This window comes from Mobula birostris, chromosome 20 (genome assembly GCF_030028105.1).
Source record: "Mobula birostris isolate sMobBir1 chromosome 20, sMobBir1.hap1, whole genome shotgun sequence".
Lineage (NCBI taxonomy): Eukaryota > Metazoa > Chordata > Chondrichthyes > Myliobatiformes > Myliobatidae > Mobula > Mobula birostris.
This window is the reverse complement of record NC_092389.1, coordinates 29,564,674-29,580,344: the sequence shown is the minus strand read 5'-3', so window position 1 is coordinate 29,580,344 and position 15,671 is coordinate 29,564,674. Positions and strand designations below refer to the sequence as shown.

At 42.3% G+C, this 15,671-nt stretch overlaps 1 protein-coding gene across 2 annotated transcripts in view; it reads left to right on the top strand.

Moving 5' to 3' along the window:
• Nucleotides 1–12,085, top strand: part of ilvbl (ilvB (bacterial acetolactate synthase)-like) — a 105,827-nt gene extending 93,742 nt beyond the window's left edge. For both annotated transcript variants that reach the window (XM_072238407.1, XM_072238406.1), the window contains exons 14-15: nt 892–997; nt 6,979–12,085. In XM_072238407.1, coding sequence (XP_072094508.1) covers nt 892–997; nt 6,979–7,157 — 285 coding nt within the window. In that variant the 3' untranslated portion in view covers nt 7,158–12,085. The remainder of the gene's footprint in view (nt 1–891; nt 998–6,978) is intronic.
• The last annotated feature ends 3,586 nt before the right edge of the window (nt 12,086–15,671 follow it).

Here is a 15,671-nt window from a genome sequence, read left to right as displayed (position 1 = left end):
AAGTTGCATAGTTATTATAGCTTTAGAGTTAAGATGTGAATAATTAGAATGAGGCAGGTCTTTCTTTCTCCTGGAATTGTTTGCCACCTGCATGTATTTGTCTCCTGGTGCAGGTTTCAATTGAGAACCAGGCTCCCAACATATTGGTATGGCTGACTGCATTGTGGGTGCTGCCTCAGCACAGATAGCTGGTTGAACTGCCTGTACCATTTTGACAGCCTGTGTGTCTCCAAGCCCCAGATACACAAGCCATTGAAGTTGTCAGTGTGGTTGAAGCCTATGATATTTGTGAATGCCTTTGATATTCACAAGCATTCAGTTAGAAACTTGAATGTCAAATTATCAGGTTTCTTTTAGTTTAAAGCACCTAAAATTTCATGCATCTAAAATTGGAGTAAATCATCAAAATAGCTTGTCTTTCTGCAGAAAGCCAATTTCTCCTATCAGTTTGTATGGCAATTGATTTGCTTGTGCCAAGGTTAACTTGTTGTATACTCAACTAGCTGATTCCCCTGCTTGGAGTCTGCAAACAAACACAATGCTCCATTGGACTCCATGAGCAGCATAGGAGAAGGCTGTAGCTGAAGCTGACTGGAGTAGGCTGGAATGTGCCTTTGCTGACCACCACTCTGGGATGAAGTCACAGTATAAGTGCTGGTATCAGGGAGGGAGAACTATCCTGATAGGTTCACTAGCTGATATTAATCAAAGTCTCTTATATAATCACATTGTAACTGCTGCTTCACTACTCTACATTACTAGTTTGTATTTCCAATAATTTTAAAACAGAACTCATGATGTATGTTTGCAGGGATCTTAATGCATAATAGCCCAATAGTGTATGCATCAGAATTTCTATTTTCCCCTTTCTTTATCTGCTGTTTTTTTCAGACTCCTGTAATCGCTGTGGTGGGTAATGATGCGGGCTGGACCCAGATTTCTCGAGAACAGGTTCCGTTGCTAGGTAGCAGCGTGGCATGTGACTTGGCATACACTGGTACGTAGCTGGTTGTTTGACAGTGGAATTTGGAATTCAATTTTCAATAGGATTTTTCACATCACCACTTGCTCTTCTGTTGTATGAATAGGAGGGGGAGAGGGGGAAAGATGACAACATAAGAAAATAGGAGCAAAAGTAGTCCACTTGGCCTCTGAAGCTTGTTGTGCTGTTCAGTATGACTGGTTAGAAACATAGAAACATAGAAAACCTACAGCACAATACAGGCCCTTTGGCCCACAAAACTGTGCCAAACATGTCCTTACCTAGAACTACCTAGGCTTAACCCATAGCCCTCTATTTTTCTAAGCTCCATGTATCCATCCGGGAGTCTCTTAAGACCCTATCGTTTCCGCCTCCACCACCGCTGCCGGCAGCCCATTCCACTCACTCACCACTCTGCGTAAAAAAACCTACTCCTGACATCTCCCCTGTACCTACTTCCAAGCACCTTAAAACTATGCCCTCTCGTGTAGCCATTTCAGCCCTGGGAAAAATCCTCTGACTATCCACACAATCAATGCCTCTCATACACCTCTATCAGGTCACCTCTCATCCTCCGTCTCATTCCACCGAGATGCAACACTGGGTGTCATAGGAAGTTATTCCTGCCTGTGGCCATCAAACTTTACAACTCCTCCCTTGGAGGGTCAGACACCCTGAGCCAATAGGCTGGTCCTGGACTTACTTCCTGGCATAATTTACATATTACTATTTAATTATTTATGGTGCAACTGTAATGAAAACCAATTTCCCTCAGGATCAATAAAGTATGACTATGACTATGAACAAGGAGAAAAGGCCGAGTTCACTCAACCTCTTCTCATAAGGCATGCTCCCCAATCCAGGCAACATCCTTGTAAATCTCCTCTGCACCTTTTCTATGGTTTCCACATCCTTCCTGTAGTGAGGTGACCAGAACTGAGCACAGTACTCCAAGTGGGGTCTGACCAGGGTCCTATATAGCTGCAGCATTACCTCTTGGCTCTTAAACTCAATCCCATAATTGAAGAAGGCCAATGCACCGTATGCTTTCTTAACCACAGAGTCAACCTGCGTAGCAGCTTTGAGTGTCCTATGGACTCGGACCCCAAGATCCCTCTGATCCTCCACACTGCCAAGAGTCTTGCCATTAATACTATATTCTGCCATCATATTTGACCTACCAAAATGAACCACCTCACACTTATCTGGGTTGAACTCCACCTGCCACTTCTCAACCCAGTTTTGCATCCTATCAATGTCCTGCTGTAACCTCTGACAGCCCTCCACACTATCCACAACACCCCCAACATTTGTGTCATCAGCGAATTTACTAACCCATCCCTCCACTTCCTCATCCAGGTCATTTATGAAAATCATGAAGACTAGGGGTCCAGAACAGATCCCTGAGGCACACCACTGGTCACCGACCTCCATGCAGAATATGACTGTCTACAACTATTCTTTGCCTTCTGCGGGCAAGCCAGTTCTGGATGCACAAAGCAATGTACCCTTGGATCCCATGCCTCCTTACTTTCTCAATAAGCCTTGTATGGGGTACCTTATCAAATGGTTGATCTACCTCAGGCTTTAATTCCTCTTCTATGCATTTTCACATTCCTGAATTCCCTGACCTTTTGAAAATTTATATACTACTTCTTTATATGCCTCCAATGATCTTGCTGCCATAATCTTGTGTAGAGAATTTCAGAGATTCACTACCCCCTGAGAGAAGTAGTTCAGCTTTAAATGACCACTCCCTTGTAACTAAGTCCCCTGTCGGAGTCTCTCCCACTACTGGAAACATTTGCAGCATCTACCCTGTCATACCCTTTAGATCATGTATGTTTCAATAAGGTCTCCCTGCGTTCCCCTGTACTCCAAAGAATACAAATCCAACTTCTTCAGTTACTCATGACTGGTGAATGTCATTTGGGATTCCAACGCTAGTCTGTCCTCCCTTAATAAAGGGACCAAAATTGTGCATCTGACTCCATGTGTGGACTCACCTCCACCCATTTGTAACAAAACTTCCTGTTTCTAAATTCCAACCTCCTTGGAATGAAGGCCTTTTGACTTCCTAACTTCTTGCCGCACCTGCCTACTGCCTTTTTGTAGTACATGCACAAGGACACCACACCAAGATCCCTCTAAAAGTCACCTATGTACAATTTGTTTCCATTTAGATAGCAGTCTGCCTTTTAAATTCCTCTTACCAAGGGAGGTACTACTGCAGTTGTACAAGGCCTTGGTGAGACCACACCTGGAGTATTGTGTGCAGTTTTGGTCCCCTAATCTGAGGAAAGACATCCTTGCCATAGAGGGAGTACAAAGAAGGTTCACCAGATTGATTCTTGGGATGGCAGGACTTTCATATGAAGAAAGACTGGATGAACTGGGCTTGTACTCGTTGGAATTTAGAAGATTGAGGGGGGATCTGATTGAAACGTATAAAATCCTAAAGGGATTGGACAGGCTAGATGCAGGAAGATTGTTCCCGATGTTGGGGAAGTCCAGGACGAGGGGTCACAGTTTGAGGATAAAGGGGAAGCCTTTTAGGACTGAGATTAGGAAAAACTTCTTCACACAGAGAGTGGTGAATCTGTGGAATTCTCTGCCACAGGAAACAGTTGAGGCCAGTTCATTGGCTATATTTAAGAGGGAGTTAGATATGGCCCTTGTGACTACGGGGATCAGGGGGTATGGAGGGAAGGCTGATGCAGGGTTCTGAGTTGGATGATCAGCCATGATCATAATAAATGGCGGTGCAGGCTCGAAGGGCCGAATGGCCTACTCCTGCACCTATTTTCTATGTTTCTATGTTAAAGCGCATATTGTCACACCTGCACTCATAACGCTCCACTTGCCAAGTTACGCACCATCCACACCAGGACCTCCAGACTCAAAAATAGTTACTTCCTTCAAGATGTCAAGCTGATTGGTCCTTCCACCCATTAACCCACCCACCACCACTACATACACATCACCTACTGTCACTTTATGTACATACACTTGGTTGCTTGTTTTATAGCACAAACTACAGGAATTCTGCAGATGCTGGAAATTCAAGCAACACACATCAAAGTTGCTGGTGAACGCAGCAGGCCAGGCAGCATCTCTAGGAAGAGGTACAGTCGACGTTTCAGGCCGAGACCCTTCGTCAGGACTAACTGAAGGAAGAGATAGTAAGAGATTTGAAAGTGGGAGGGGGAGATCCAAAATGATAGGAGTAGACAGGAGGGGGAGGGATGGAGCCAAGAGCTGGACAGGTGATTGGCAAAAGGGATATGAGAGGATCATGGGACAGGAGGTCCGGGGAGAAGGAAAAGGGGGGGGGGCCCAGAAGATGGGCAAGGGGTATAGTCAGAGGGGCAGAGGGAGAAAAGGGGGAGAGAGAGAGAGAGAGAAAGAATGTGTGTATAAAAATAAATAACGGATGGGGTACGAGGGGGAGGTGGAGCATTAGTGGAAGTTAGAGAAGTCAATGTTCATGCCATCAGGTTGGAGGCTACCCAGACGGAATATAAGGTGTTGTTCCTCCAACCTGAGTGTGGCTTCATCTTTACAGTAGAGGAGGCCGTGGATAGACATGCCAGAATGGGAATGGGATGTGGAATTAAAATGTGTGGCCACTGGGAGATCCTGCTTTCTCTGGTGGACAGAGTGTAGATGTTCAGCAAAGCGGTCTCCCAGTCTGCATCGGGTCTCGCCAATATATAGAAGGCCACATCAGGAGCACTGGACGCAGTATATCACCCCAGCCGACTCACAGGTGAAGTGTCGCCTCACCTGGAAGGACTGTCTGGGGCCCTGAATGGTGATAAGGGAGGAAGTGTAAGGGCATGTGTAGCACTTGTTCCGCTTACAAGGATAAGTGCCAGGAGGGAGATCAGTGGGGAGGGATGGGGGGGACGAATGGACAAGGGAGTCACGTAGGGAGCGATCCCTGCAGAAAGCAGAGAGAGGGGGGAGGGAAAGATGTGCTTAGTGGTTGGATCCCGTTGGAGGTGGCGGAAGTTACGGAGAATAATATGTTGGACCCGGAGGCTGGTGGGGTGGTAGGTGAGGACCAGGGGAGTCCTATTCCTAGTGGGGTGGCGGGAGGATGGAGTGAGAGCAGGTGTGCGTGAAATGGGGGAGATGCATTTGAGAGCAGAGTTGATGGTGGAGGAAGGGAAGCCCCTTTCTTTAAAAAAGGAAGACATCTCCCTCGTCCTGGAATGAAAAGCCTCATCCTGAGAGCAGATGCGGCGGAGACGGAGGAATTGCGAGAAGGGGATGGCATTTTTGCAAGAGACAGGGTGAGAAGAGGAATAGTCCAGATAGCTGTGAGAGTCAGTAGGCTTATAGTAAACATCAGTGGATAAGCTGTCTCCAGAGACAGAGACAGAAAGATCTAGAAAGGGGAGGGAGGTGTCGGAAATGGACCAGGTAAACTTGAGGGCAGGGTGAAAGTTGGAGGCAAAGTTAATAAAGTCAACGAGTTCTGCATGCGTGCAGGAAGCAACGCCAATGCAGTCGTCGATGTAGCGAAGGAAAAGTGGGGGACAGATACCAGAATAGGCACAGAACATAGGTTGTTCCACAAAGCCAACAAAAAGGCAGGCATAGCTAGGACCCATGCGGGTGCCCATAGCTACACCTTTAGTTTGGAGGAAGTGGGAGGAGCCAAAGGAGAAATTATTAAGAGTAAGGACTTCCCCCTCCCCCTTTTCCTTCTTCCCCGACCTCCTGTCCCATGATCCTCTCATATCCCCTTTGCCAATCACCTGTTCAGCTCTTGGCTCCATCCCTCCCCCTCCTGTCTTCTCCTATCATTTCGGATCTCCCCCTCCCCCTCCCACTTTCAAATCTCTTACTAGCTCTTCCTTCAGTTAGTCCTGACGAAGGGTCTCGGCCTGAAACGTCGACTGCACCTCTTCCTACAGATGCTGCCCGGTCTGCTGCGTTCACCAGCAACTTTGATGTGTGTTGCTTGTTTTATAGGATTGCTTTTACTTTTCTATTTATGGTGTTATCTTTGTTTTTTTATTGTGTTCTTTATGCTTATTGTCTTTTTTAAAATTTGTGTGCTGAAGAATGACAATAAACAATCTTGAATCTTGATTCTTTAGTCCACTCACTCAACCTATCTAAATCCTGCAAAGTCCAAATTTCCTCATTGCATCATAATTTTAAGTTGATTTTAGTGTCGACAGCCGACTTAGATACCTTGTGCTCTGCTGAATCTTCCAGGTCATTAGTATAAATAGTAAGTAACTGAGGGCCAAGAGTTGACCATTGCGACACCCCACAAGTTACACCTTCTCAGCCGAGAAAAGACCCATTTATGCCATGTGACAACCCACCTTCAATCCATGCTTGCATATGTTTATATCACAATTTTATCATCAATTTATAGAAGCTAATCCTATTCAGTTGAAGAGTTGGAAAATTCTTTAATTATGAATAAACATTTTCGCAAGTGCCTAATTCAATTTAGAACAAAAGTGAGAACAGTAAGCTGGAGGGATTTTTGTTTTAAATTATCAGTAAGTACCTAATCTTTGCGAAGTATTTCATTTGTAAAACAGTACATAGTTTAAAAGTGAAGATGAAAGTGTATGAGTTATGGAGAGAGGTTAAGCAGGTTGGGATTTAATGCGCTGGAACATAGCAGAGTGAGGTCTGATTTTATAGAGGTGTATAAAATCAGGAGGGACATAGGGGGAATACACACACTGTTTTCCCCAAGGTTGAGGAATCAAGAACTAGAGAATGTAGGTTTAGGGTGAGAGGGAGGTGATTTAATGGGAACCTGAGCACAATTTATATAAGTAACAAACTGCATATGAAAAAGAAACATGCATTAAATTGCATACAAGAAATCTATGTTGAATTCCAGTATGCATCCATAAAAAAGCCGCATTCAGAATGAAATGTAGGTGCAGTAGCCTTAAGAAAATGGAAACTTACTTATGCCTTTTGTTTTTAATTGTTGTTTGCTCATTTCTTCACAGATTACCACACTGTTGCTCAGGGATATGGCGGGAAAGGTTTTTTACTCAACCTGGAGAATGAAGAGCAGATAGATGATATAATAAGAGCTGCACAGGAGGAGTGTCAGAATGGCAATCCAACGCTCATAAATGTCCTAATAGGAAAAACAAATTTCAGGGAAGGCTCCATCTCTGTGTAATAACAAGTTCCATGTGGATCACGGGTTTGATGTTTCACGTGTGCCTTGACTCTTTGTCCTACTAGGTATAAACATATAGAAAACAAAGTGAAGGGTTTTCTCTAAAATCATGCAATAACATTCGATGCAAAGGGTACTTGATATTTAATCTACCAAATCAAAGACTAATTACACCAACTACCACTAGAAATTCCTCTTAATTAAAAATAACAATCATTGCAAATTTTAAGAATTTTTAGATTTAATCCCTCTGATTTTCCTAACTTTCTGTAGAGTTTGGAATCTTGTTGATCAGTCATGAATAATGGCTTCATTTACACTGTCCTGAGAGCTCTGGAAGACTTTCTGTTGGTGGTGGGTTTTTTTTTGGTTTGCTAAGGTCTGCTGTGTAGCCTGAGCTGAGCACTGTGGTGTTCCTTCCCTGGCAAAAGAAATTGTAGGAATGCTAATGAGGAAAAAAAGGTGCTCTTAGATCCTACATAATTCACGGGAGTGGCTAAAAGTAGATCAACGATCTTGTTTTTTAGTTTCTATTTTGGTTTTGCTCAGTAAGTGCCTGGCCTCTATTATCCACAATTATGTAAAGAAATATAGGAAATAGCTGTTGAATAGCAGACATAGCTTGCACCCCATTTTTCTGTGGGATTGTCGGTTACAGCACTTCTGAAGAAATAATTCCTAACACTTATTGCACTTCAGCTGGATGTGATTAAAATTTTATTTTCTGTCCTTTTCCTCCATTCTCTTATATTCATTTTATAACATGAGTCATTTAAGGAAGGAAAATGGCTTTAGTTTCATTAGAGATGTGGTAAAACCATTGACTATTTAAAGCAGGTTACTCCCAACTTTAAAAACACAAACACGAGGAAATCTGCAGATGCTGGAAATTCAAGCAACACACACTGAAAATGCTGGTGAATGTTCACCAGCGTTTTTTTGTGCGTGTTACTCCCAACTTTTTCAATTCTACTTTAGTGATGAATTTCAAGTTTCTTGATATTGGGAATTTCCTGCCATTTAGTACAATCTTTCACCAATGATCATGAATATAGAACAAAGAGACAGATGCACTGTAACTTTTTGGTCCTTATTGCAGTTTGAAAAATCACAGAGGGAAAATGTAAAAAATAGAAGCAGAGGTATGATTTCCATGCCTGTTCCACTAGTCAGTAAGATCATGGCTGATCTTTTACCTCAGCACACCCCTGCACTAGCCCCACCTGCTAAATCTCTAATCTTCTGAAGATATTTCTTGTTATCAAATGAAGCTATCTTGAGGGGAGAATTCCAATGGTTCACTACTACTTGGGTGAAGAAGTGTCTTCTCATCTCAGTCACAAATAGCATCCTTTATTTTATTAATATGATTCCTGGTTCCAGTTACCCCAGGGGAAATGTGAACTCTGCAATATCATGTACATTTCGATGGGGTCACCTCTCAGTCCTCTAAAGTCCAGACCTTATGAACTGTCTACTTAATCTCTTCTCATGTCCATTCCAGAAATTAATCTGATGATCATTTGCTCCATTCTCTCTATTGTTGGGCACGTGGCCAAGTGGTTAAGGCGTTCGTCTAGTTACCTCAAGGTCACTAGTTCAAGCCTCAGCTGTGGCAGCATGTTTGTGTCCTTGAGCAAGGCACTTAACCACACATTGCTCTAGTCTGTGCAAGGAGTGGCGTCCTACACAGACTTCCAATCTGCGCCTTGTAAGGCAAGAAAATGCCCGACGCAGGCCTCTCATGGTCTGAGTCAACGTTCCCTCCCTCCGCTCTATTGTCGGTATACTGCCCTTTGGATAGGAAGATTAAGCTGGTACAAATGGAAAGGGCCAGGGTCTGAAATAATTGGAGCAAGGCAATTCTACTCTTGTAGGAACCTGCATTAAATAGTCAATGGTTTTACTACAACCCTAATGAAACTAAAGCCTTAATAAAGGTCATTATTACCATGTATCTTCCTGATTACTTGCTGTACCTGTCTGTAGACTTGTCGTGATCCATATTTGAAGCACTTAAATTTTAAAAAAGTATTTCTCTAACAAAGTGGATAGCCTCATGTTTTCCATATTCCATCTTTCATTTCCTTGCCCATTTGCTTAGTCTGTCTATATCCACTTGAAGCATCACTCTGTCTTCTTCAGAGCCTGCATTGCTGTATCATTAGTAAATAATGAACAGAAGCTTTTCCAATAAGGAAGGATCTTGCAAGCAAAAGCTTTTTAAGGACAATAGTTTCTAGACTCTGGAGGCTAAATGTATAATCCTTCGCCTTCCAATTACGTAGCTATTGTTAGCTGTATCTCTATGAAATTCTGATGTTTTTAGCTGTTTACAGGACTTGAAGCCTTTTGAACAATCAAGTTCAAGTTCTGATCCATGTCTTTTATACTCACGGAATTTTGCCGTTTAAATGCCTCTAACCTAAAGACTACCTGGACAAGTGACAAAATAGGAAGCATCTAGAGGCCCTCTGCAGGCTGATCAGAATTTATGGGAGGCCTGGTGATTCCTGCTTTTATTTTGAAAGGTGTTGTGGGATGTGTAAGGGTGGAGAACTGAAATATTGGTTTTGCCCCTTCTGTGATGATTCATGTTTATTGTCCCATGTTTAAACCCACATTTTCTTTTGGTGTACATTTAAAAGGACATCCTTATCCTTATTTTGGAGCGGTAGGTTGATTGGTTCTTCCACCCTCTTGAACAGCTCAATGTAGTATGCTCATTTTTAAGATTCTTTCCCCCAGTAAATAAATGTATACATTTTGCAGAATCTGGACGTTGCTGGAAAAATATATTTCTAATTGACCATGGAATGAAAGGCAAGCTAGGCCTTTTCAGAAGGCATTTACTAATTAATCATATTACTGTGATTCTGTAGTCATATGTAAACCAAACTGGGTAAGAATAGCAAATCTCTGCCCTGAAAGACATCAGTAAAGTAGATTTTTTTACAATGTTCTGATAGTTTTATTGTTACCAAGACCAACTGTGTTTTTTAAAAATTTCAGATTACTAATTCTATTTAAATTCCACAGTTATCATGGTGCCAGGCAGACAATCTCTGAAGATTATTGATAATGGCTGGGGTCACCAGTCTTGTAAGGACACTACACAAAAGAAGGCATGGTCATGAGACCATGATTGCCTATGTCATATGACACTGCACATGATGATGATGATCATGGTGGGGACTTGGTTCTCAGGATTGTTAGTTCAGATCTCTGGGTTACTTGTCTCATTACCTAACACTAGTCCACTACCATACCTGTTTGACTCTACATTAATCTGTACATGGTAACTCCGTTCTTCCTGCAATGCTAACATTCTACCTCACAAATTACCATTTCTCTTAACTTAGTGGAGTTTGACTCACTTCCCATATTAATTATAGTCCCACTCTCTTAAGTAATCCTGATTTTGTCAGTAATGCTGTGTTGGAAATGTGAACATGCATTTTACCCAACAAGTGTACACAGTGGTGATCTGAAACTTGCTGTCTGAAAGGGTGGTAGAGGCAGGAACTCTCATTTTAAAAGCACTGAGGAGTGTACTTTGAGAGCTTTGACCTGACAATCAAGTGCTTGAAGATGAGATTAGACTGGACAGATGTTTATTAACCAATTCTGATGCAATGGCTTCCTGTGATGTAAATTTTCTACTACTCTGAAATAGGTGTAATAGGGATGCTTTGCTTTTAAATGTCAGCAACATTTATCTGTTTTTCATTCTTGAGTTAATGCTTTGAATTTCTTTTTTATGGTGTTGACCACCTGAAGAACTGTAGATAGATGGCTGAAGTTTTCATTTTTTTCAATGGTTAAGCATGAGAGAAGCAATAGAATATCTTTGACTGTAGTAGTTAGGCCTTTCAACTTTTCCTATATCATGCAATCCTAAGGGTAGATCACATGAATCAGTTACTGAACGGCTCTTTCTGAGGGATTCCATATTTTCTAGATCTTTTTAAGTTAATGAGGCATAAATTATATCATATTTAATTGCTAAAAGTTTTAAATGTACAAAATCAGTTTGAAATAATGATTTTCTGATTATCCATCAAACTTTTTATGTGACTGGGGATTAGTTGATTGTAAGACAATCTGAAATCAATCCTATAGGATATTGATGGACTTATTGTTGATCATTTTTAAGACATTTTGATGGAGGTGATAGAATTTGCTCATGGTTAGTCATTTACAAATTATTAAATGGTGTAATACTTTTCGATGTAGTGCATTTGGATGAAGCTTGCGGCACGGAGAATAGCTGGTGTAACTAGAAAATAATGAGCAAGTCCCAGAGTGCCTAGTTGCTCAGGTTCCCAGTCTTGAAAGGAGTTCTTCCCTCACCCTGGGTTCCCGCTACATGTATCTGGTCTCCTGTTAAGTATAAGTGAGATCCCTGGGCTGCACCCTGCCTTAATCTAATGAGATTCTCTAAGCTCCTTCTGTTTCAGTTGAGACAGCTTATCTTGGGTTGTGTCATCTGCAACATCAGATTGAGATCCTTCCCGAGCCAAGATCCCTCAGTTGAGTAGCCAGCACCCCTTGCCTAACAGGCATTATGACTCCAGTATCTTTTATCATGTCTCTGGTTGGCCTGCATTTCCTCAATAAGACTGAAGTAAAGCATAGCTTCACCCATGAACTGTGGGTTTTGCCTTCTTTGGAAGGGCACCAACTTGGATGAGTACAAACCTTGGTATATGGCTTCCAAATGCAACATTAACTCAAGAAACTAAGGTTAATAATAAAATGTCAATAACTTCCGAACCTCTTATCAGTTTTATTAAAATTGACTTTTATTTAAAAATACCTTGCTTAGAATTAATAATAGGAAATTGTGAACCGAGTTGTTCTACCTCCATTTAATGGTAAATGCTGTCTTTTGGTACTGTACTTTTACTGTATATTAAAATTGTTTAATTCAATCTGAGCCTCAGTGTATCTCATCTTTTTAACTTGAAACTCCTGTCACTGTCATATGCCATTACTGTACATGCAATAGTCATCAGTATGTCATCTGTCTTTCCACTTTCCATTAGCCAGACATACATAATCTTGTTTGGGATATTTTTGCTGTTTGGTAAGTTGAGTGTGGCATTGTCAGTACTTTAAGTTCAGCCTAACTGTTGATACCGTTTCTGTGTTAGAAAATATTGGATTCAGGCCACCCCAAGAGTTGACAATGCGGTTTAAAACCTACTGAATCTCTTGGATAAAGGGTTATTGACCTGAAATGCTGCCTCCTAAGTATTCTAACAATATTATTTTGTAGATTAGTTTTGTTCAATATGTTGGTCATTTACATGTGATTAATTGGAACATAAAATATGAATAATTGCATACTTTGAAGTAGCAATTGAGAGAGCGAGATCTGAACAGAGCAGGAGCCTTTTAAAAAAACAAGTCTCGTTGGGAGTGAGTTTTACTTGAACCAATAAAAAGTAGTGAGCTTTAAACAGAGTGGCAGTTGTGGGTGTAGCCATTGTTGGAGTGGGCAGTGTTAGAGTGGCTTTGGCTCAAGGGGCTTCAGCGAGAAGAGGCAGAGGCACAGGTGAGTAGCAGATAAGACCAGGTAAGGATTTTTTTTCATTACATACAGTATTGTATTAGTTTTATATAACTAAAAAGATAGCAAATCAGAGAAAATTAAATAAAATAGTTATGCAGAATCAGGTGATGTGTTGTAGCTGCATGACAATGGAGCTGGTGGACCCCATTGTGGTTCCTGGTAACCACATCTGCAGCAAGTGTTGGCTGCTCAAGGAACTCAGGCTCAAAAGTTGATGACCTGGAATCTGATCTTCAAATATTATGATACATTAGGGAGGAAGAATGTTACCTGGGCACTGTGTTTCGAGAGGCAGTTACACCCATTAGTTTTAATCAAATTTGGTCTATGGCCAGGGACAAGAGGGTGTAATTGTCTGCATCCCAGAGTGCTTAAGGAAGTAGCTCAAGAAATAGTGGATGCATTAGTGATAATTTTTCAAAACTCGTTAGATTCTGGACTAGTTCCTGAGGATTGGAGGGTGGCTAATGTAACCCCGCTTTTTAAAAAAGGAGGGAGAAAGAAACTGGGGAATTATAGACCGGTTAGCCTAACGTCGGTGGTGGGGAAACTGCTGGAGTCAGTTATCAAAGATGTGATAACAGCACATTTGGAAAGCGGTGAAATCATCGGACAAAGTCAGCATGGATTTGTGAAAGGAAAATCATGTCTGACGAATCTCATAGAATTTTTTGAGGATGTAACTAGTAGAGTGGATAGGGGAGAACCAGTGGATGTGGTATATTTGGATTTTCAAAAGGCTTTTGACAAGGTCCCACACAGGAGATTAGTGTGCAAACCTAAAGCACACGGTATTGGGGGTACGGTATTGATGTGGGTGGAGAATTGGTTAGCAGACAGGAAGCAAAGAGTGGGAATAAACGGGTCCTTTTCAGAATGGCAGGCGGTGACTAGTGGGGTACCGCAAGGCTCAGTGCTGGGACCCCAGTTGTTTACAATATATATTAATGACTTGGATGAGGAAATTAAATGCAGCATCTCCAAGTTTGCAGATGACACGAAGCTGGGTGGCAGTGTTAGCTGTGAGGAGGATGCTAAGAGGATGCAGAGTGACTTGGATAGGTTGGGTGAGTGGGCAAATTCATGGCAGATGCAATTTAATGTGGATAAATGTGAAGTTATCCACTTTGGTGGCAAAAATAGGAAAACAGATTATTATCTGAATGGTGGCCGATTAGGAAAAGGGGAGGTGCAACGAGACCTGGGTGTCATTATACACCAGTCATTGAAAGTGGGCATGCAGGTACAGCAGGCGGTGAAAAAGGCGAATGGTATGCTGGCATTTATAGCAAGAGGATTCGAGTACAGGAGCAGGGAGGTACTACTGCAGTTGTACAAGGCCTTGGTGAGACCACACCTGGAGTATTGTGTGCAGTTTTGGTCCCCTAATCTGAGGAAAGACATCCTTGCCATAGAGGGAGTACAAAGAAGGTTCACCAGATTGATTCTTGGGATGGCAGGACTTTCATATGAAGAAAGACTGGATGAACTGGGCTTGTACTCGTTGGAATTTAGAAGATTGGGGGGGGGAGGGGGGGATCTGATTGAAACGTATAAAATCCTAAAGGGATTGGACAGGCTAGATGCAGGAAGATTGTTCCCGATGTTGGGGAAGTCCAGAACGAGGGGTCACAGTTTGAGGATAAAGGGGAAGCCTTTTAGGACTGAGATTAGGAAAAACTTCTTCACACAGAGAGTGGTGAATCTGTGGAATTCTCTGCCACAGGAAACAGTTGAGGCCAGTTCATTGGCTATATTTAAGAGGGAGTTAGATATGGCCCTTGTGGCTACGGGGATCAGGGGGTATGGAGGGAAGGCTGGGGGCAGGGTTCTGAGTTGGATGATCAGCCATGATCATAATAAATGGCGGTGCAGGCTTGAAGGGCTGAATAGCCTACTCCTGCACCTATTTTCTATGTTTCTATGTTTCTAATTGTCAGAGAGACAGGTAGCAGGATCCCAGAGGCAGTGCAGGAGGAGCCTCAGCCCTTGAGCTTGTCCAAAGGTTCTGCGATTGTTGCTGCCTGTGACGATGAGAGTGGGGCCTGTAGGAAGGACGAGCAACTGAACCGTGGTACTGTGGTTCAGAGAGCCATTCCAGAGGGGGAGAGAAGAGAAATGTAGTTGTGATTGGAGTTAGTATAGTCAGGGGAATAGACACAATTCTCTGAGGTAAGGATCGAGAGTCCGGAAGGCTGAGTTGTCTGCCTGGTGCCCAGATTCAGGACATCTCACTTGACCTGCAGAGGAATTTGGAGTGGGAGGGGAAATGATCCAGTTGTTGTGGTCCAAGTGGGTACCAACAACATAGGAAGAACAAGGAAAGAGGTTCTTCTGAGGGAATTTGAGCAGATAGGGACTAACTCAAAATGCAGTAGCAAAAAGGTAATCATCTCTGGATTGTTACCTGAGCCATACGCAAATTGACAAAGGTTTAATAGGATCAGAGAGTTAATTGAGTCTTTCAAAGATTGGTGTGGGACAAGTGGATTTCAATTTGTGGAACATTGACACCAGTATTGGGGAAGGAGGGAGCTATTCCAATGGAATGGGCTCCACCTGAATCATGCTGGGACCTGAGTCCTAGTGAATTGTATAACTCGGGTTGTAGATAGGGCTTTAAACCAAAGAGTAAGGGGTGGGTCCAACAGTTTGGAAAAGTGGGGATAAAGTAAAAGGGAAGAAGAATGCAGGAAAGGCTACAAGAGTCTCCAGAATAAAGAAAAAGACAAAAAGCTTAGAAAGGGATAAGAATTTAATTTCTGGTGACATGGGGACAATATTGAAAAAGGTGATGAATACAGGACTGAAGGTGTCATATTTGGATGCACAAAATGTACGAAATAAGGTAGATGATCTTGTAACGCAATTAGAAATTGGTGGGCATAACATTGTTGGTGTCACTGAGTGTGGCTGAAAGAAGATCACAGTTGGGA